This window comes from Marmota marmota, unplaced genomic scaffold (genome assembly GCF_001458135.2).
Source record: "Marmota marmota marmota unplaced genomic scaffold, marMar, whole genome shotgun sequence".
Lineage (NCBI taxonomy): Eukaryota > Metazoa > Chordata > Mammalia > Rodentia > Sciuridae > Marmota > Marmota marmota.
In genome coordinates, this window is record NW_025999941.1 from 12,735,366 (window position 1) to 12,758,634 (window position 23,269).

The window sequence follows — 23,269 nt, forward strand, 5'->3', positions numbered from 1 at the left end:
TCCTGCCTCAGCCTCCCAAGCCTCTGGGATTACAGGAGTGTGCCACTGTATGTTTTTGCTATCTTGTTACTTCTAATCTTTTTTAAGACTATTATTATTATGTAAAGTTTTTCTAGTTGAACACAGGAGGAGGTTTGAGTGAAATTTTTGGCCTGTCATACTTTTCTCATGATCTTTACAAAACTCTAATGTTCATTTTATCTGTCTCTTCTCTTCTAAGCACATTCTAGAAAGCTCTGTGTAAAGCACAAGACAAGCCTTGCCCCAGAGGAGGCTGTTCCTACCACTAGAAGTTTTCCTCTTGGTTCTAGAATAGAAGTAAGTCCAGGCCTGTGTTAGAGGTGCAGGATGGTAGTAATACTGAGCCAAAATGGCCAGGTCAGTACAATGGGGCTTAGGGAAGGAAAGAAGAGGTAGTAGGTATTCATCCCTTGAAGGAGTTTGGGCATAAGGAAGTGCAGATTTATTTCTAGGTTGGCATCTACAGCACTCTTCCCTAGTCTTTATGTGGCTCTTATCCTCTTTAGACAGCATGCTCTGAAGGAGCATAGAAAAGAGGTTTTTCTGGAAGAAGGAGAGGACACTAATGTGGACCTGAACTGGGGTCTAATTTTACTAATTACCCTCCTGGAACAGTTGGTGTCAGTTTAATTCTCAAAATGTTCTTTTCTTAGCCTTTCCCTGTCTTTTCCTCATTTTTTCAGACTATATTTTAATAAATAAGATACAGTCTCAGTTGCCCGTCACTCATGAATTAGAAGTAGGAGAGCATACTAAACTCTTTGAGAATCATTGGTGAAGTATTAAAACCATCCTGCACTAATACTCCAGGTTGCCTGCATGAGCACTTGAATGACACCCCAGCATGTCAAAATAATGGAGCACTTCCTATGTAAGAGATGGCTGAGGGACATCCTAGGCATAGAATCAAGTGAGGTGCTGATGTTTATACATTAGCTATTGTTAAGCGATGGGGTCAAAGAGTATTTGTGTGAATTTTCATAGTCTTTTCTTCATAGTAACCTCCCGTGGTCTCTAGAAGAGCCCTTCTTCCCACTTTCCTTTGTGTCAGAGATGAAGACAAATCAGTTCACTGGAAGGAGAAGACTGTATAGAAAAGAGTGGAGAAAACTGAGAAAGAAAAAAAAAGATCTTGAGAATGAAAAATTTTAGTGTAGAAGGTTTTTGTCATAGAAGGATCTAGAGGAATGTGAGATAAGGATGATAATAATAGGCTTTTTGCAAGATCCAACTAATAACTCCCAAATTCAAGTTATTTTTGGCTATGAGGGTTACATTTTTCTGAAAAGAACTCTGTGAACGGATGGACTGTGTCATTCTAAGATTCATAAGGGTTAAAATTAACTTGGAGACACCAATAATTTCTAGGACCAGTAGAAGAGTTCTTTGGATTCTCTAGCTATCAAGGGCCTATGGAGATCTTTTGCCTAAACTATTAGGTCCATGTTAGAGAAAAATGAATCTTAGCCAAACATTTTAAAAATGATCCAACTAAACTAAATTCTCATTTTGAACTTTGAGATAGATTAGCTCATAGAGTAGATATAAAGGGAAGTTGGTTTTTGCAGTATAGCTGGAGTTATAAAATAAATCATTTTGTGGGACACTAGAATTGATACTTTCTAAAGTTTCCTCATTCTCTACTTAAGCCATAGGGACCTGGTTTATACTTATGTCAGTCAAGTAACAGAATCTTTAATTCCTTGCTATTGAGAACAAGTTCTTGAAATGTATTCCTAACAGAATGAGGAGAGGCACAGCACAATCCAATAGAAACAGGGGCCACAGGGCTCCCTGGGTCGGTCTTATCAGCGCAAGGTTAGATTATTTCTCAAGCTGATAGGTGGATTTCAGAGGTACAATTTACAGACCAAAGCTGTCTGCAACCTATCCTTTCTCATCCATCTTGACTGTCCATGATTACCAGTGGCTAAAATTATGGTGGTTTAAAAAAAAAAAAAAAAGCCAGTGTCCAAATTTTCCTCGACAGTACATCTATAAGGACTAATAACGTTGTTTTGGGCTGACTCAGTTGCTTTGAAATTGCTCTGCTCTGTTACGAGCAAATGAGAGGCAACCAATTATCTGTAAAATAACCACACACACCGAGGAGAGTTTGATGAATTACAAATGAACTCTGCTGACACAACAGGGTGTAGAAACCTGTCCTGCTCTGATTTCCCATCAGAGTTGGGTGATGCTTGCATATTTGATGACATATCCCTCTCAATTCCATTTGGAACAAGAAGAGGACTTTCCCCACAGGTACACACACCGCTGCTTTAAAACTAAGCAGGAAACCTACCGCTAGTGTGTCAAAGGCAGACCATCCGAGTGTGACATGCCTGCATAAAGAGTTACCGTCCTCCAGAAAGGAGACAAGGTTAGGTAAGAAATGGAGATCCAGTGTCATCTAATGTGATTTAGAAAGAGCCATCGCAAAACCCCTCTCCCGGAAGTCAGCCCAGTGTGGGGAGCCAATGCATTAATTCACCTAGGCAGAGAGTAGATGCTGGTTCCTGGAAGCACATGCTTGGCAATCTCGTCAGGGATCTGTCAGGTGGGCAGGGAGGAGGCAGATGCAGCTTCATTCAGCAACCAGTGGCCCTCTCTGGGCACAGCAAAGGCCATGTCCGTTTTTCACTACTGCTGAATCAGAAACTGATTCAAAGTCATTTTGTGCTAGCCCAGGGATAATAGAAGGTGACTAAGACACCAAGACCTCCGGCCAGGTTATATGGGAAGACAGAGCGAATTCCCCTAACTGATGGGCATGCCGTGATAGCTTCAAGAGGCTGAGGAGAGAGCTTATAGTTCTGGGATGTTTCTCTTTATGGTCCTAACGGCACTCAAGTCATCCTGAGGATTAGTCTGGGTTCATACATAAAGAAGATGCAGAGCTAGGCGTGATGGCGCGCGGCTGGGAAGGCTGAAGCAGGAGGATTGCGAGTTCAAAGCCAGCCACAGAGAGGCACTGAGCAACTCGGTGAGACCCTGTCTCTAAATAAAATCCAAACTAGTGCTGGGGATGTGGCTCAATGGTTGAGTGCCCCTGAGTTCAATCCCCAGTACAACCACCCTCCCCCCACCAAAAAAAAAAAAATAGATCCAGAACAGGGGTTTTTACTTATGAGCGTTGCTAGGTATAACCCAAAGCAAGCAGACAGTGACTCTTTGCCTCTTGCAGTTCTTTTTTGGGTGTAGGGATTCTTCTCTGCAGTCCTGTGGTTTGTAAGGTAGACTCTGGGCAAGCCAAGTGTTAAAAGCAAACCCTAGTAGATGCTCTCAGCCTGGAGACTGAGTGTGCCCCCAGGGTTGGGGGAGGCAGTGAGCTGTGGTGTACACTTCATGCCTGGTGACCCAGTATCCCTAGGGAGGTTGACTCTTTGGTTTCCCCCATGCACCCTGTATTCTCAGCATGTCTAGTTGAAGGAAGGACTGGCTCAGTGGTTGGAATAGTCTAGAGTTCTCTCGCTCCGGGTTTCACTTCCAGCCTCCGTTACTGTTTCTCCAAAGATGGGAATCATATGCCTGTTTAATTTTAGGTGACCTACACTGATCTCTGTATAGGTCATTCTCTTTTTATCCTTCTGAATAGGTCAAGTGGAGAGTCTCAGATTCGTGCTGAAATTAAATGCCTCTCTGAGAGTGGCCCACCTCACTTTCTAACAAAGAGAAAATAACTTCAGTCCTGATGACTACCAGCAAGCTGGAATTTTACCAGCACAGTTTTATTTTTATTATTACTATATTTTCATGCTTAACTTCTACTTACAAGTAGTTCTTTTTTTCATCAAGTCTAAGATACACAGTTTAAGACTAATGTACCCAAACTTAGGAAGTGAATCAAGTAAATGATGCCCTTGGTGATCTTCTATGACAAAATGCATGCAATTTGGGAACCCCTGAACCTGCCCAAGGTTGCATTTCTTGACTGTGAGTTCAGATGGTAGAGATCAGAGGGAGGAGGGCAGCCTGGTTGGAATCAGTAAAGTCAATGTTGGGGGAATCTGGGGCCATTTTGATTCCTGGTACCTGGATACAGCGTGAAGGGAGGCAGGGGTCACAGAGGCGACCTTACAGGGAAGCCAGAGAAATCAGCAGATAAGATAAAAAGCCTAAAAAATGTTTGAGGGGTCCTAGGAAAGGGAGAAGGGACTGGCTGGAAGAGGGAGCTCTTTAAGCAGTACAAAGATTAAAAAATGGCCTTTGGGTCAGACAGCCTGGGCCCACCATGTACCTTAGAATAACACTTAACATCACAGAGCCTTGGTTCTCTCTTCACTAGCAACGCAGGATTATCATAGAATCTGTCAGTAAGAATTGGCTTTAGTCATCCACGCTGGGCTGTGCCCCATCCTGTCAGCTCCTGTGTGTGGAGAATCATCTGGTCTTGCAGAGCAAGCGCCAAGTCTTTGAACTTGCTCTGCCTAAGACTGACTTGCTCCTGAGGGTACGATCAGGATAGCTGGGAGAGGCCAAGTTGATCTGAATTTCAGATAAATAATGGAATTTTTAAAGAAATTTATTGCTCTATTTAGTAAAAGAAATTTCAGTATTCCATGAACCATTTAACATTGTATAAAAATTCAGTGTGTAGAAGCATTTTGAAAAGGGAAGTTAGGTGGGTGTGAAAGAAGATGAGGAATAACCCAAGGACCAAGTTTCTGTCCCCCTTTGTCTCTAGAGGGAAGTATATTCAGTCCCATTGTATTGCAGGTAAAGGTGATGTTCTTGGTAAAATTGAAGGACCCTAAGTGTAAGTCCCTGGTCTCTAAGGTGCTAACTAAATTCCCACAGCTCAGGAGGTCATTAGTTTGGTCTATAAAGAACACCCTTAAAGAGAGATACAAATATCTGTTACTTTAAAAACACACAGGCAGGCTTGACAGTAGCTTGTAGGATATTTCTTAGGGTGAATGTCTTTCTGGCAAGACTCATAAAACAAATGGATTTACCTGGAAGATAGGAGATGTCAGGCCTCAAGGCGAGACAGAAGCAAAATCAGGTTGTAAGTTTAAATCTTCTTAAAACATCTAGAAAATGCATTCAAATATAGACCCTTAGGGTTCAGCAAGCCCCAGGAAAAACCTAGAGCTTTCTTGGCTCTGCCTGAAAATACCCATTATATAGGTAACTCAGAAAACAATTTCAGCCTAGAAAGTCAAGCCTGAACATTTGTGACCCCCATTTGAACAGGGCACTCCAAAATGACATGTTCTCTTTCAAAGGAGGCATTCTGAGAGGAGAATAGAAAGAGGTTTGTAGTCATGCCCATAGACAAAGTTCATTTTATTGCTCCTTTTTTTTTTTTTTTAAGAAAGAAGATGAACAGTGGAAAAGGTTAAAAATAATATATGAAAGACAGCTTTTGCTACACCATGCTCTGTGCCTTCAGGCAACTAAGTGCAGAGCTGACACACAGATGACAGGGAGAATGAAATGAGCTTTCTAGATGCAAGCTCCTGAGCCTTCACCACAATTGCACAGTACTGGGAGGGGAGGAACTCTGGGGTCTCTAAGTAATTAAAGTACTTTGAGAAGGGGATTGGGGAGAGAAAGGACAAGAAATGCACATAGATTTTAAATTATCTAATAAAACTTCCATTTTGAAGTGAAAACAGAGGTTCCCTCTTACCTGCAGGGGTTATTTTACAGTATCTGCCCCCAAGTGGATGTCTAAAGCCTGAGATAGTATCAAACTCCATATATACTAAGTTTTTCCTCTGTATATGTACCTAGGATAGTTTAATGTATAAATCAGATACATTAAGGCATTAACAAAAATGAATAAAACAATTATAAAAATACACTATATTAAAAGTTATGTGAGGGTTGGGGTTGTGGCTCAGTGGTAGGACACTTGCCTAGCTCGTGTGAGGCACTGGGTTAGATCCTCAGCTCCACATAAAAATAAAGGTATTGTGCTGCCTACAACTAAAAATTTTAAAAAAAAGTTAGGTGGATATTAACTCTCTCAAAATACCTTATTGTACTAGACTTGTAATGCTACTTAAAGGAAGCACTCTGCAGCACTCCTCTAGCATAACCAAATTTCCAGCATTGCTACTCTTATACTATGGAGCCATTATTAAACTTCCCAATGTTTATTTTTAAGTGACTCTTTACCTGACAACTCTAATGTGACTAACATGAGGGTAGTGTATACTGTGTGGATAAGTTAGAAATGTTTGTCATCTTGGGGGAGATGAAGCAGGAGGGCATGCAATGTAAAATTTATGAATGGCTTATTTCTGCAATTTTCCATCTAATATTTTTGCACTGCAGTTGAGGGAGGGTAACTAAAACTAGGGAAAACAAAACCCTGGGTAAGGTGCAATGTATTGTTTTCCAACCAAAATCATGACTACTAAGTGGGTGGCAAAACTTTATACAATTCAATTGCTACCAGTATTTGCTCATTAATTTTGTTTTAAATTAGTATCTGCTCCAGCAACTTATAAACAGGCTAAAGGAAGAAGCATCTAATTCTAAAAGGAAAAAGAATTATTTAAAGGATGTTTCTCTGAGGTCCATTAAAGTGTACGACAACCAGTTGTGGTGGTGCATACCTGCAATACCAGCGACTCAAGAAGCTGAGGCAGGAGAATCACTAGAGGCCAGCCTAGGCCACTTAATCTCAAAATAAAAGGGGTAGGTATGTTGCTCAGTGGTAAAGCAACCCTGAGTTCAATCCAGTACCAAAATAAAATAAAATGCAGGACAGCCAGTTTACATTTGAATTTCAGATAAACAATAATTTTCCAGTCTGCTCCCAGTATTGCATGGCAATCCTACTTACGAACAAATGTCAGAAGATCAATGTATAATATCCATTGTAAACAATTTTAGTCTAAGCACGAATTCTAAAAAAGGAGACTGTAGCTTTCTACCACAATCTTATTCTAGCAACAGTTAAACATCATTAATGAAAAATCTTAACAAGTCCTAATTTTCCCCTGTAGCCTGAGCTTCCTAGCACCTAAAGAAAAAGAGAAACATAACCAGTAATTTATCAAATAGCAGCAACAGAGAAAGGAGTCTACCTGGGTCAGGCTGAAATGGCAGGAGGCTGAGGTACAAAGAATCTGGAGCCAGAGGGCACTGTCACACCTTTAGAGGGTTTGGACGTTTCAAACAACCAGGTTTGCTTTACCCACCATCTGCTGTGTGGCTGTTGGAATGGAGGGCAACAGCCCTGGAGGGGAAGGGAGCTAGAAATAAATTCCTTAAAGAGCATAGTTTTCTCCACTTCAGCTGTTGTGACTTTTGCAGCCACCAGCTGAAGATATTGGTTAAGCTGCTTATCTTTGTCCCCATTCCCAGCCGGAGACCCTTTCCTGAGGGCCAGTGGAGGGTTTTGGTGATGACAAAGTGCACAGACTTTACCTGTCATTGAAAGTAGATCCTCAGAGCTGCAGCTTCTGCCGCCATTTCCTCCTCTGATCTCCAGGAGGCTGGGGAGTCCACTCCCTCTTTGTCATGTTTCTGGAGCTTTGGAGAGAAAATGGGATTGGCTCATTAATGGGATCTCATTGAATAAATGTTGGGAGGACTGCAGATTAGCTGCTGGTAAGTGTGTGTTTCTTAATTAGGTTAATTGCCAAAATTTGAAAACAAGGAGACTACACAAATGAATCCACATTTCCAGTTTCTCTAACAAAACCAGATTAGGTTACATGGTGGCCTTCTGCTGCCTGGCTGTTGTCTGCTGAGGACAGAGTAAGGTGGCTAGTTGTTGGGGGGGGCCTTCTGCTGTTCACAGTCCCCCTACTCTTTGGCTTTCTTAGGTGTGGCAGGCATCATTCATTTATTTTACTTCCCAAAGTCTAAAAGTATGAATTTGCCACCTACCAGTGGCCATTTTCCCCAGGCTGGCCTGTGGTCTACCTGCCAGTCTTCTGCTTAGCCTCTCACATGAGCTCTGCATACCTGTTCTGTGAAACAAAATTGTCCAAGCAAATTTTTATGATAACAATACAGGGACTATGACTACTGAGTAAGAAAGGAGCATTTCCAGCAAGAGAGGCCTTAAGCCAGCAAACAAGTTAATGAGAAAACAATTTAACACTTGGTCTTCGTCGATTATTTTGAAATCCTCCTCAGATACTGATATTTTTTATACATCTTGTGTAGGTCTCATGATTACATATAGAGTGAATAAAACTTCTATCAGAGGTTTTCAGAACTCTCTTATTTCTTAGAAAACCTCAATCCCCTTTCCCTTAATTTTCTTAGGTAAATCTGTTATTCCTCCATGTGGTTCTATACATTCTAACATGCTGAAGGTGTATGTTCCCCATAATATAGTATTTTGTGTTAAGTCCATTGAGGTGAATGATGTAAAGAGCAGTTTCTTTACTGTGCATCATTTCATTTAATCTTTAAAATAACCCATTAGACAGTTTTTGCTTTTTTACTAAGACCCGTGGGAGTAATATTCACTTGTGAAAAGTCACCCAAGCAGTAATGGTAGGCATGAGGGTTGTCCCTATCAACCTTCACCTGTGGATCCTGGAGGGTCCACTTTCACATGGATTAAACATTCAGATCTGTTATTTTTTTTTGGGGGGGTGGGAGATTGAGCCTGTAACTAAAAGCTTGGTGGTCCCTGTCCCCAATGCCAATTTAATAACTAGGAGAAGGTTCATTCCTTTGCTAGCAAAGGAGGGACTCAGGTCCCAAAGGCTGTGACTCCCCCCATCAGGAGGGACAGGGGCGATTTAAAGGAACTTCAAGGGTGACATTCCAGGTATACTCTGGTAGGGGGTCCAAGGGCACTGTGATGGTTGTTAGGATTCACTTTCCAGATCCATCAACTACAGGAAGAAAAGAAAACTTTTTTTTTTTTTTAAGTGAACCTTAGAGCAAGGAGGGCTATATTCAGAAGGCGAAGGGACCACTGAGCTATATCCCAGACATTTTTATTTTGAGAAAAGTTCTCCCTAAATTGCTAAGGGTGGCCTCAAATTTGTGATCCTCCTGCTTCTACCTCCCAAATTGCTGGGATTATGGGTTTGGCTGAAAGTCCATAATTAAAGTTCACTTTCACATATTTTGATCACAAACAGCACCGTTACATCAATTTATCAGAACTTACTCTCAAGTCCATAAATAACTTTTTTCTTGACCTGAACCTAAAATAGGTCTGAGAATGCCTTTGCTCAACAAGTAGATATTTTTGTGATTTATATTTTTAGGACCTGATTACAAGGTGATGTATAGATGAAGTAATCAAACCTTCAGTGTCACCCCATGAATACAAAGCAGAATGACAAATCCCCCTGACAGAAGATATTAGAGGTCTTTCATCAAAAACAAAGAAGGAAAATGACCCCTAGTCACCAACACAAAGGAGAACCAATGACACCCTCTTAGATCATGTCTGTGCTATAAATCTTAAGCGTAAAAACACGCGTACCTAAGGGGTAGCTAGCATGTTCCTCTTCAATACCTGCACTCTGTCTTTTTCTCTGAAATCAAGTGAGTCATAACTCACTCTGACCCATTATTAAATCCTGATCAAGGACCCTCACAGCCTGAATGGAGGTTCACCTCCCTTTTGACCTCTGCTCTGGTGACGATACTGTCCCACTCCTCCACACATATTCACACCAAAATCAGAGCCTTTGCAAATAATCTTGTCAATTTAGCAAAAAAGACTATCAACTAAAATAATGGAGCTGGTATCTCAGGCCCCAAACACTCTAAAACTAATCCAGAGACCTCACCCTGAGAGCTCCTGGGAGGTGGAGAAGTTTCCCCCTCCATTTCGGGCAAACTTTGCTACAGAAGTCAAAACAGTGAGAGAGAGAGAGAGACAGCCTTGCTCTCCAGCTGAGCTCTATTTCCACACTAAGTCAGAGCCTAAATGATGCTCATTAGCATATAACTGGGCCACAAATATGTTTATGAGGGTCATGGATCTTCCTTTCAGAATTTGGCTGCCAGCATACTGGTTTTACATTTTTGCCACATAGATTTAATTCTCCTTAGTGGAAGAAAACCACATTAAGAAGTCATTTCCTTCCTCGCAGAGGCAGTGATGACGAGATGACGTGGTTGCTACAGGCAAAGCAAGTGGGATTGCTATTCCACTCAGGAACTAATTTTCATTTCGATACTACCTTTAGGTCTGCTATAAATCCATCTTGTAACAACTCAATGGAATGACAGAGAACAATGCAAAGCCTAGAAAATATGGTCTTCCCACTTGTGCTCCTGCCATGGGAAGATACAGAAATCAAGCATTAAGGGGCTTCAAGCGACTCGAATCACACCAGATGAATCCAAATAATTTAGAGTCTGTGACCACTAATGCCTTTCTGGTTATGGGGCGACCGTCTGTTATCGTCATATGCCTTACAGATGGCACCATTGTGCCCACCCTTGGAAGTTGTTTACAGGAACTAGGAAATAAAACAAAAACTAATCATATTGGAAAACTCTGTTTTTACATGGTTTTTAAAGCATAGGCTATTTCCCTCCTAAAGGCTCCCAAATGGAAGCATGTGGTTTTCCTTAGAACAGCCCAACCCTGGGTGCCCATTGGAATCAACTAGGAAACTTGAAAATACAAAACTCACCCCAGGGATTCTGATTTAATGGGTTTGGAGATTTTAAAAAGTTATATATATATATATATGTGTGTGTGTATATATATTGCCTGAGAACTATATATTTTATATATGTATAAAACATATAGATCTCAGGCAATTCCAATGGTGCACTCACCATTCATAAACACTGCAGGAGATACATTTCTCTGCGTAGACAGAACTCACACACCTATAGAAATATAGTTGTCACCCTGTGTCCATGGGGGATTGGTTCCAGAACCTTCCTGTAGGATACCAAAATCTGCACGTTCTCGAGTCCCTTGTATAAAATAGCAGAGTGTTTGCATGTAGCCTATGTCCATCCTCCAGTATACATCAAATCATCTCTAGATTACTTATAATATCTAATATTACAAGGTTAAAAAAAAGTTGTACTGGTTGTTTAGGGACTAAGGACAAAGAAAATGTCTATTGTACATGTTCAGTACAGATGCGTTGTTTTTTTTTTTTATCTGCATATTTTCCATCCATGGGGTTGAATCCCGAGAAGGGGAACCATGGATATGAAGAACTCACTGTAATACATTTATTCTTGTCTATTGCTTCCAACGGTATCAAATCTGTCCTTTGCAAACCAAGCTGCAGAACTACTTTCTTCTGTTTACCTTAGGTCAAAGTGAGGACTGAGCTAGAGGCTTTTGATGCTTAAGATGTTGATCAGGAGCCCTGCACAATAGCGCAAACCTATAATCCTGGAGGCTGAGGCAGGAGGATAGCAACTTCAAAGCCAGCCTCAGCTAGTTAGCTAGGCCTTAAACAACTCAGAGAGACCCTGTCACTAAATAAAATATAACAAAGGGCTGGGGATGTGGCTCAATGGTTAAGTGCTCCTGGGTTCAAACCCTGGTACCAAAACAAGCAAAAAAAAAAAAAATTACTGACTGGTCAGGAACCCCTGAATGAGTCTGTAGTCTCTGTAGGAATGGGGAGCCTGGGGAAGGCCCTGCTGATTGGTAAGACTTGTGTCCTAGACAATCCACTCAAGTGACTTGGAAATTAAACCTGTTGCAATTGAGAATAAAATTCCACTTCCTGTAAGCAAACTAAGAACCTGGAAGCCCTAAGGATTTGAAACTGTATCTTATCCGAAAGGTATTGTTTGCCTAGGGTGAGTTTTCATAGCCGAGTGTGGTTTTAGATGAACCTGCCACAAGACTTTAGGTTGCCCTAAGGAAAAGGTGGAGTCTAGTTATTAACATTCCATTTATTTAATCTGCTCCTGCTGGGGCAGACAGCAAGTGGTTGATTTTTAGTGAGATGGGATTAGCAAATGGGAAAGGCACTGGGTGGGGCTCACCTGCCTAGAAAGGTTTTAGACGGTCAGCTTTCTCTCACCAAGAAACTTGTGAAAGTGTGGGGAGGGAAGGGTCTCATCTCATGAGTAGCCAACTTCTTGGGTATCCCCTAAGAAGATGAGGTGTAGTCCGCACTTGAATAATGAGAAGAGCAAGTACCTTAACCTCCTTGTGCCTCAGATTCCTTTCTCTGCCCAATGGAAGCAAAGGAGTTGTGAGCAGTTACGTTCCTGATACATAAGTGGGCTCAGTGTTCCCTGGTTCTGCTGGCTCCTACCATTGTTATTATGAGTAGTAGTATTTTGGGGGATAGATACACTGTCCCCATTACAGGGACCACAGACCACCCCGGAGAACTTGCTTTTAGTTAGTGAAAGTACTTTCATGGTTCTATTGATATCTGTATCTTTGGGACCTGAATACCCTCTGGAAGGATGAAACATTCAGATCTGTACCGATTAATTGAAATAACCATCCAAGTCTGAGAAGGAAATTTTGCTAAAATGATGATCCCTAGCTCTCAGGGTTGTCCTGAGAAGTGAAGAAAGTATTAATGGAAGCTTCTCCCAGGCGAATGTTAAGGTCCTACAGTAAAAGTATGTGGTAAACGTCAGAAGCAATCAAAATTACCCTGGGAGCATGGTTGCTCAGTTTAGCAAATAAGAATACAAGACACTCAGTTTTTCTTAAATGTGTACGTACGTCTCTGTCTCATACATCATTTGGGACATACTTAAACTAAAAAAGTTTTGTTGTTCATCTGAAGTTCAAGTTTAATTGGGCTTCCTGAATTTTATTGGATGACTAGAACTAGGAAACACTCTTAGAAATCAGCCACAGGAAGTACTTGCCTGCATTTGATAGTTGTGTTGTTTCCAAACCTGCCTACCTGTGAATACCATATTAAAAAAAAGGGACACTGTCCAAAGGGATCAAGTTTAATGTTAGCATTTTGTGTCCTCTAGGACTTATTATTATTACTACTGTATGGAATGCAGCAGGTCACCAGGATTATTTTAATTCCAGTTCTAAGATACATACTTTTTCCTATTTTTACATCTCTGAAATGAAAACATATTCTAGAACCAACACTGTGCCACAACATGATTGGCAGCATTTTTCTTTCTTAATAATACATAAAATAACAGCACTCCTGTTGGCTGACAGTGTCTGGGATTCAATGCACTCGAGTTCTCCATCTCTCCTCCCTGCACCAAGTCATAGAAGTTAAATGTGAGTCAGCTCACTGGGAAAATGCTCAGTACCAAGGGACATACTATGTAATACATATTTGTTTCCTCCTGATGCAGAGTTGAAACTGTTCTCACAGATGGTTTGTTCTTTTAAGGAAAGGGCACACTGATGTGACCAAGTCTGCCAACACTTGGACCAAAGTCTCATTCAATAGACTGAAGTCTGTGATGGCACCTCCAAGTGAATTCTATTTCTATGCAGTTTTTAAAAATGCATCTGTAGTCATCCTCCCTTATCTATTTGAAATGATTTTTGGAGAAGGTAGTGTTAACAGGATTTCTGACTAAAGTAGTGATGTGTGCCAATTTGCCTCTGTCTTTCCTTCCTCCTGTGCACCCAGTGTGTTGGCACAAGGTATATGGGGTAATGATTAATTCCCAAGCAGCCTTGGCCATTGATGTTTTTATTGCTCTGTAATGGAATACAGGAGGTGTAATGATTCACAATAATTTAAATGCTTTGCAGAATTTGGAAGTAACCTATAGTAAATGTCAAAATGCCTTCAAAAGGGGGAAAACCAATTTAATATCTTCTTAAAAAAGTGAACAGCTTTATATACACTCGGGTGTTGTTATAAAACAATATATAGAACAGAGCTTATAGGTTGATGGTTCTGTTTTTCGAAAGGAAAATAAATTCATTGAGTAGCAAAGTAAATCCTTAATTTTTAAAGATCAGATTCGCTGTTACTAACTTTGAACTCAACAAACATTTATACAGCACGTGATATATTCCAGGCTCTGTTCTAGGTCTTAAAGGAGAGATTTTGATAAAGAAGCCAAAAATCTTTGTCTTCTGCGGTTTTACCTCTCTTAAGGCAGGCAGATTCATACATATATAATTTAATGAGTCAGACTGGCATAGAGTATTGGACTGGAAATTCCATCAAAGTGTTCCCGGAATATCTGGGAGAGAGGGGAAATAATTCTTGCTGGAATGAGGGTCTGGGGTTGACATACAAGTCAGAGATGTGGACTGAGCTTAAAAGATGGTGGTGAGATATTGAGAAAAGGCCTGTTGAGTAATAGCAGCAGCTTCACCAACTTATCTCAGCACTTTTTCCTGGCAAAGCCTGATATTGAGTGTAGCTACGAACCATGCAACAGGGTTGTCAAGAGAGCTGAACTTTAGTGTTGATAAGGTCTCTCAAAATGGCAACTACCTATTCAAAGCTGCAACCAGCTCTGAAACTTGAGGGAAAGTATTCCCCTTCAGTTGTCTTTCAGTTTTTCTGAGGGATCAAGAACAAAGTCTCAGTGGGTCCCTAAGGAGGTACTGACATGACTTCTAATGGAAGATGTTGCTAGATTCTGAAGGGATCATGTTATATAGATAACATTTATCTTATGGCAGGTCAGCTCAAGTATCCTTTAAGGAAACTGAATTTAAAAACTGAGTCAATTTGAAAACTATATTAAATAAAACAATGTGGGAAATGCCCTGGAGGGAGAACAGAGGTAGGAGAAGGTGGCTGAAGCTTGGACCTCTTTTAGCACTCAAAGGTGGCGGCTTCTGTTGGACTACACTACAGAAGTCTTCAGAATGTTTATTTTGATTTTCAAGCATTGGTTAAAAAAAAAAAAAAGTTCAGAAGCACTCTGAGAAAAAACAGTATAATGATTTGCAGAGATGGTGGCGCTTTGGGTAGAGGAGGTTTTAATAGAAAGCCTCTTTGCTGAGAAGACACTGGAAGTGTCAATAATGAGGAATCAGTTAAACGACACCAGGAAGGAAAGTATTTCCAGCAAAAGGAACAGAAAGTAGAGCACTTCAGGGAAACTTGGTGGTTGAGTAACTGGCTGGAAGAGTGAGATGGGATGGCAGGTCTCCTGTAGCATGTGACTAAGGAGCCTAGGTTTGAGTTTTAGTACCATGAAAGGATATAAGAGAGTTAAGAGCAGGAAAGTGAAAGGGCTGTAGTAATTTCATAAAGAATGTTATGACTGGAAAATGAATTAAACGGGGGAGATGCTACTGCAGCCATGAGACAAGAAATGATGGGAGCTCAGCTGCCTCATTCACTAGTGTAATGGCTGGTTAGTGAGAAGGGCCTGGTTCTTCCCTGTGGATGGCCCTTCTCCTGAAGCTCTGAACTAGTGCAAACATCAGAAGCTGTTTAGGACCATTCTGATGGGCTCTGAGTTCTAGTTCATGGTTTCAGTGCTTTTTCACACCCCTCCCCCGCTTCACTTCCATGTTTTGCCAGACAGTGAGCATCCTATTTCTATGTGCTAGACAGAGCTGTCCATATAAACACCCACTTTGAACTTTTTTTTGGGGGGGGTGGGGGTGGAGGATTGAACCCAGGGACTGAATCACATTACCAGCTCTTTCTTGTATTTTATTTAGAGACAGGATCTCACTAAGTTGCTAAGGCTGGCTTTGAACTTGCAATGCTCCTGCCTCAGCCTCTTGAGCTGCTGGGATGACAGGTGTGCACCACCATGCCCGACTTGCACTTTTCTGATCAAATCACCCCTCGCTTTAAATCTGAGCCAGAAAATGGTCTTGCTACCAAACCTCCAGCTGTCACTTCTTAGAATTCTTGGGTTCTTAGATGTGTTCATTGCCTTCCTCATTATATTTCATGTGAGAGATCTTATGAGCTAGAGCCTTGGATTAAACACTGAGTCCTCTAGGTGCAAACAGGTTACCTCTGGGTCTCTGCACTGTGAAAGTTCCAGTACCCAGTTATTTGCACATTTTATAGAGAAATTCAGATAATCAACAGAGTATTCATCATGTTATTAGTTGCCAAAGCTTTGACTTAAGTATAATTTGCTGCCTGTGGGGCCAAAATGCTGAAATAAGCTCTTATATTAATTAGTAGCATCCCACTTTCAAGGAGTATAGAGTGTTGATGTTTAAGAATTTGTAACCCCCCAAAGTATTTATCAATGAGAAAATCACAGCACTGGAAAATAAATATGCCAAACCGCAATACTATAACAGACCCCAATTGCTTCTCCAATTAAACATTAAACTATCACATTGTCAAGCTGATCATAAAGCAGCAAATGAGACTCTGCCAGCCTCACAATTTGGACCAGAAAGCACTGAACTGTGAATGATCTCAGAGCATCCCACACACCCCTTAAACCTGTGCAAACCAGAATGGGCATCTCAAGTTTGCTGGAGTACACACCTGACATAAAAAAAAAAAATCACTTTAATTGATTGAACATTAAAGTTCATCGTTTTCTACGGCAAGCTTGTTAGAAGCAGTTCAGCAAAGAGCAACTATAGCCCCTGGTTCTGAGCAGAGTTGATTTCAATTAAAAAATATCAAAGGAGTCACTTCCTCTCAGGGAAGCAATCAGTGAGACTATCTCAGAAAAATCACCCTAGACAGAGCCTCCTAGACCTGCCATATTGCTTCCTGGCTAGCCACCAATCAGAATGTTCTTATAACAAGGCATCAGTTGAGGAACCAGATTCCAGGCCTGGAGTACACAAGTCAATATGGGATCCATGGCATCTGAGAAACATCAACATGGACTGGCTGAAGTGTAGACTTATTCTCAGGATGCCCATTGCTAAAATTTTCAGCTTACCCTACTATAGTGAGCCTCATGTTTGTAAAGGATGTAACTAATCTCGCCTAACAAATGGGCTTGGCATTTCCAATGAAAGTTATAGCAATAGCCTGACTACTTACCCAGCAGATTTTTGCTCTTCAAGTAATAACAAGCCCTCAAAAATCTCTAATTTGGTAAAAGTCTTCCTATCTAGCTCCCATATTTATGGTAGAAATGACTAAACCCCAGTAACATTCATCTTTGAGTCCTCATGGCTTACCAGGTCTGACCCTAGTGGGTTTTACAGAAGCATTTGTTGAACATGTTGCAAAATTGCTTTTTTCCTTACCACCAGACTTGCTCTTCAAGTTTGTTACCCAATATCACGTGGCTAATTTGGAGCAAGGTTTGTTTCTATTAAACATAATGTGCCATCTTCTCGTGCACCCCTGGATGTACTCCGTCCATGCTTGGGAACTTTGGGTGAACGTTTTTTTAAGACATAGGTGGTGAAGAAACCTAGAAAAGCAAAGTTGCAAAAGGGAATTGACCCCTCAGCTGGGGTACCTTATTTGCAGGGAAAATTGCATTTTAGGACAGGTCTAAGTAAATAATTGGTGATCACCAGCACTCCGCCACAGGCTCTGTCATATCTGAGTTCCACTGGTTTTTCAGTGGGTGGGAAATTGGTGAAGCCACAGAGACTAGAAATTTTTACCATTTTGGTGTCCTCAGGCCTCCTGTTTCTAAAAACATGCTCACTGAGAAATGAAATGAAACTCCTTCTGAAAGCAAGGTTTGTGATGGAGCAAACTTCAGAGAAGGAAGCATTTATTCAAAAAGCAATTTCCTTGGCCAGTCATGTACAGTAAGCCTTTTCCCCTTGTGTTTCAGATATTGGTGTTTGAGCAAGAGTGTTCTCCTATAATCCCGGAGTGATGTCAACCTGCAGTACTAGGAATGGGGAAGAGGCACAGGGCCAATTTCTGCTTTCCTTTGAATGTCCTGAACATTTTGTTTCATATTGGCTTCTGCTACACATGGCTTCTCTTTTCAAAGAAGAGCCTCTGAAAGCACACTCCAAACAAGATAACTCTCCACTACATTTCAGGAAGCTAAGCAAACGTACAGCCAAGCACACAACTCATAATGCACGACTTCAGAATCCTTCTTAACACAATAGTCCAGACAGCCTCAAGTAGATTCTCAAAATGAGACCTCCTTGGAAAAGTTGACCTAGCTGGGAGCTTTGTACATTCCAGGTCCCCAAGCAGTTGAGGCTCTTTTGTCTACAGAACTGACTTAATTATTCAATAATTATCTCTGTGCCTACCACATTGTAGTCCACAGTGCAGTGATAAGCAGGCTGGACAACACTTAGTGCCCTTGAGAATCATACTTCTTAGGAGAGAAGGCAGGCAATTTCCAAGTACAGTTTTCCCTTGGCATGTGAGGAGGATTGGTTCCAGGATACCAAAATGCACACAGATGCTCAAGTTTCTTATGTAAGATGGTGTAGTATATGTACATAATCTATGCATACTCTCTTTATACTTGAAATAATCCCTAGATTATTCCCTAAACACTATGTTGTATTATAAATAATCTGTTGCATGCTGTATTTTCCAGTCCATGGTTGGTTGGATTTGGAAACTAGAGATACCAGAGGCAAGACAGTATGGTCTGGGAAGACTGCTCTGAGGAGCCAACACATGCAAATACCTGAAGAAGGATGGCGGCATTGCATCTTCTATGCACAGGATGAAAGTGAGTGACTAAGGACATTCCCAGAGAGAGGTGGAAGAAGAGGCAGAGAAATGGGCAAATCTCTCCCACTTCAGCACAAGATAGCAGAGAAGGCTGAATGATTTATTCAGTCACATCCCTCTTATTAAGTACCTCCTTTGTGCTGGGCTCAGTAGGAGTCATCATGTAAGGATGTCACAGACCAGGACTCAGTATCACCTATAAACACAGAATGGCTATGTTTTCTTACTGGACCTCTCACTTGCTCTAACACCAGGTCTTGCTAATAGAAAACTCTGCACAGAAATGTTGGTGACCTATAAGCTCTTTGCACAAGTGGTGGCCAACTGCAGGGAAGATGGAGCAGACCTGGCCAACTTCTTCCTGCATGTTCTCCATATGTCAGAGGTAAAAAAAAAAAAAGTTCTGCTGGCAAATGAAAAATGACTAAATGGAAATCCATATTCCAAGGGTATGCACCACGCTGCTGGCCGGCTCATGATTCCTTCTTCCTACAAGAACATCGTTCTGCCTCTGGTTACAAAACCCTCTGGAGCTGCTTCTCGCCTACAAGAAGTGGCATAGCCTCTGCTGCCTACAAATTGATTAATTTCTCATGGAGCATGCCCTTCACAGAACCTGGCACGAACAAATTAGGAAAACTTTCCCAAATGCCTCATCCTGGTCCATTTTAAAACCTTCCTTAAAGAAAACATGAGAAACTTCGAATGCAGCTGAAACACTAAGCTTATCATCCATGACAACGGACCTTTGTCACAGAGGATTTCAAATGTTGTTTCCCTCCCCCTGCCATCAGAATACTTGAAAGGGACTGAGTTCAACTATTCATAATTGTTCATAATCCTGAAATGAGCATAGGCAACAGAGCAAACTGCACACAAACACAACTTTCCTACTGTGAAAAATTAAAATGCAATGCCAGAGTTATTTTGAAGTATCGGGCTAGGAAAGAGAGACCCTCACCTTTCTCAGTTTCCTACTGTGCATCTCTACTACAGAGATACTCAAGAGACACTGAAAAAGGAGCCAAGTCTAGGAGATAAATAGATATAGCTTTATTTTAAAAAATTACAATTTTTGCTATTCTCAATAAGCTGAAAATATTGTTGCGAGTTACAACTTCATGAATGAAAAACATATAAAATCTTTTAAGAGTCATAATCTTTTAATTAATCTTGCCTTAGATCTTCTGAAATGCTTAAAGGAGTTTGGTTAACTGGTTTCTAAGAGAAAAAACATAAAAATGCTTTGTAATAACTTTTTACAATTTCAGGGCCCAGAAACAAGTACTTGAAGAATGTTAGTCCTAGAATCAGAGTCTGACACAGATCTTGAAGTTCTCCAGTCCAAATAGCCATGTGACATTTATATTCTCCCCCAACTTCTACCCATAAGTCCTAGCTCCAACCCTTATTTTTACATGAACTTACTCTTGTGCTATGTGACACTATCACTTTTAGCTGGTGGTAAATTTGAACTCCATCTAGCAAGCAATATTGTAGGCTAGAGAAAACAGGGGCCCTCAAGATTGCTTGGGCATTACTGGTAGGAGGTTACAATTGGAGCAATTTCTTTGAAAAATGGTTTGGCATTACACCCTAAAGTTGATATTTATAATATCCCATGATCCATCAATAGAACTCCCAGGTAGGTACCTGAAAGAAGTTCTTGCACATGTACAAGAAGATATGTAGGAAATGCTCCATTCAGTTCTCATTACAAGAGTGAGAACCTAGAAATCATCACCATCCTTACAAAGTAAACTGTGGCATATTCACACAATGAAATGTTATATAGCGAGTAAAAGAAATATTTGATAGTGACACATGGCTCATGATACTGCTATTTAACAACCTATACTACTACTTCCCAAAGACAAGAAGCAGCATGGTATTTTTTAATAATATTAAAGAACAACTCAAAAATATATTTACAGAGGTGCCTAAAAGTATACAAAACAGAGAAAAGCAGTGGTGACCACAGGCTACATTTCACGGAGAGAGGCAGAAAAGGGATTGATTTGGGGCGGGGGGGCTATCACGTAGTTTGTTGTAGGACATAACCACACTGATAGCTTTGATTTTTGGTGAGGATTTTGCAGATACTTATTAACATAACTACTGAAAAGCAGATTATGAAGGGGAACAGAAATGACCACCATTGGTCCACATCTCAGATTTACAAAGTAGGGTCATTGCAATTTCCCTTGTGATGGAAATCCCGAATTACAGCAGAGTAGCACTCACTATGTAAAAGTGCTGAAGTTATTAATTGGGTTCCAGATGTCTAAAACTGATGTATCCCCTTCACTGAATCCCCCCCTAGGATCTATTTTGGATATAACACTTCACACAGGATGCTGTTCTTAATTAAAACTGATCTGCTTTAAAAGCTGTATGCCTGTGAGATAGTCATCCACACGTTCTCCTTTCCATAAATTTGCTCTTATGTCTTATTTCCAAAGCAGAGTAATACTTGCCTAGATTTTAATAAATATGCCTGCAGTGGTAATGTAAATATCACACGCTTTCCACATTTCATAATCTCATTGAGTCCTTTTGTTGATGTTGAGTCCCACACCAAGAATGAGTTTGGAGGGTTAGTCAGCTCTGTTTCTACTACCTACCATCAGGGCAACGAACAGGCCATTGATTGCTATTTACATAGAGTATTGGAAAAACTAATGTTCAAGCTATTTTGCTCCTTTCCCTCTTTAATTTCTAATTCTGGCCATCACTGACTCCATTTCATTGACATTAGGCTAAAGCCTCGTGGCCAACTTATTTGTCCAAAATCTGCAAGTGTTCCTCATTGGTTATCAGACTGTGTCTACCAGATGCCAAAATTTAAAAATTTTTAAATTGGGCAAACTGATTTTTTGGCATCTCAGAGGCAAAATAACCCACTGATTGATGGTACTTCCACTTTGCAAATGGTTATTTGGGACTTGGGTGGGGAGACAACTCGTCTACTTATAAAGGGAGTCAGACTCAGGATTTAATCCTTCAGCCAAAAGGCAGCTCAATCACAAGGAATAATATTGCTCTATGAAAAATGGCTGCTGTCCCTGGCTGAAGGAGAGAGATCCTCAGTTCAGTGCTTGGTACTGTTCTGCTCTCAGAAAGTGGCTATGGAAAGATGGGAGTCACATATAGTGATGGCATGATTGTGTTGTCCCTGAATTACTCCAGTTGTTATGAATGGAGCTCTGTGGCGTGCTTGCTTTCTGTCTGGTACTATGCTAAGTACCAAGGTACAAAGCACTGGTAAAAGATGATCTCATTTCATCCTTAACATAACCCATGGTGCTGTCATCGTTTCCAGGTGAGGAACTCAAGGCTCAGAGATATAATCTTATACCCAGTTTGTGACAGCGACCCCACTCCTGAATATTTGCTAAGCAATAGAGGGGTGAATCAAGGTATCTAAATCAAAGCACTTTTGCATATAGAATCTCCAAAACCAACTTTAGAGTAGGCATAACATTGTTATACAGAAGAGGAAATAAAGGGAGAGTTAGTGAATTTCCTGAGGCTTCTGCAGTTTTGCACTAAAAGCATCAATGTTTTTCTACTCAAAAGGACCCTCAATTAAATATAATAGGGGTGGCCTGCATCTACTTTCTGAATTGAAGTATCCAAACTGAAAAAGGATATATTGGGGCTCTCTTATTTAAAAGGCAGAAATTGAATTTCAGGAGGTAGACCAGGGCAGTTTCAAATCAGGCTCCTAATCCTTAATATCTAAATGCTCTCGTCCTGAGTTATTGTCCTTGACACACTTTCTTAATACAATAGACCCCTCAACCCATCCCCATTTCAGTAGGAACAGTTCTTTTAAAAGCCCACCTTGCCTTTTACCACACAGTTCTCTCATGGAACACATTTCTTCCTCTGATCCACAGGGTAATGGTGGGGAGGGGTCCCTTCTAGGTGGTTCCATTTCAGGACCTTTATTGTTAGATGAATTAGAAAGCACTATCTTCCTCACCGAATTCCAGTTGCCACATGGAGGGGCAAAACCATGTGTAATGATGATAGTCTTTCTTTGACCCTCAAAGCATCAATGCCATATGGTTTGATCGAATTCCTCAACAATGACCTTATAAAACCAGATCTAGGCACACAAGGAGTGCTTATTTAAAAATGGTTGATTCATTTCTTTCCCAAGTGAACCAACCATAATAAATATTCAGAAGGATGACATTGTTCTATCATCCTCAGTCCTGCAATAAGGTTTTCCAAACTGTGTGCTTTAATTGAAGACCATAACAGAGACTTACACTGTCAAAGAAATAATAAGATTTCTGTAGTAAGATTTCTGGGTCCCTCTCATGAATTTTGAAATTTTAATGATGCCTGTGTAATCAAACTTTTATGGTACAATAAAGTTCTGAAGAATCTGAGAGCCAGTCCTTGGATCCCCAAAAGCAATAGACTTCCCTCTTTTAAGGGTAGATGAAGAGAAAACCGCACAGCAAGCAGAGTATGTTTGTGCTTGCTAATTAATGAAAATTTAGTTGTTTTGGAAAATCAGCAAAGGAAGTGACCTCTAGTTGTTCCACAGCTATTCATTGTTTGAGGGGAAGGCTCCATAGAAAACAGAACACCTGAAGCACACAGCAAACCCTGTCCCTTATCAATCAGGGAGAACCCATGGCCAATCCCCACTCTGAGCTGGCCCTGCAGTGACACCACATGCCTTCCACTGGGTAAGGTGGGCATCTGTACCCTACCCCAGACTTGGCATAACACCCACTGGCTCCTCCAAGTTTCCTCTCATTGTGTGCAATCTT

The 23,269-nt window shown here is 40.9% G+C and overlaps 1 protein-coding gene across 13 annotated transcripts in view; it reads right to left on the reverse strand.

Annotated features, from left to right (window-relative positions):
* Fhit (fragile histidine triad diadenosine triphosphatase) overlaps positions 1 to 23,269 on the reverse strand; it is a 1,420,772-nt gene that overhangs the window by 18,281 nt on the left and 1,379,222 nt on the right. For all 13 annotated transcript variants that reach the window (XM_048801196.1, XM_048801195.1, XM_048801197.1 and 10 more), the window contains one exon: positions 7,411 to 7,515. In XM_048801196.1, the coding sequence (XP_048657153.1) occupies positions 7,414 to 7,515 (102 nt within the window). In that variant the 3' untranslated portion in view covers positions 7,411 to 7,413. The remainder of the gene's footprint in view (positions 1 to 7,410; positions 7,516 to 23,269) is intronic.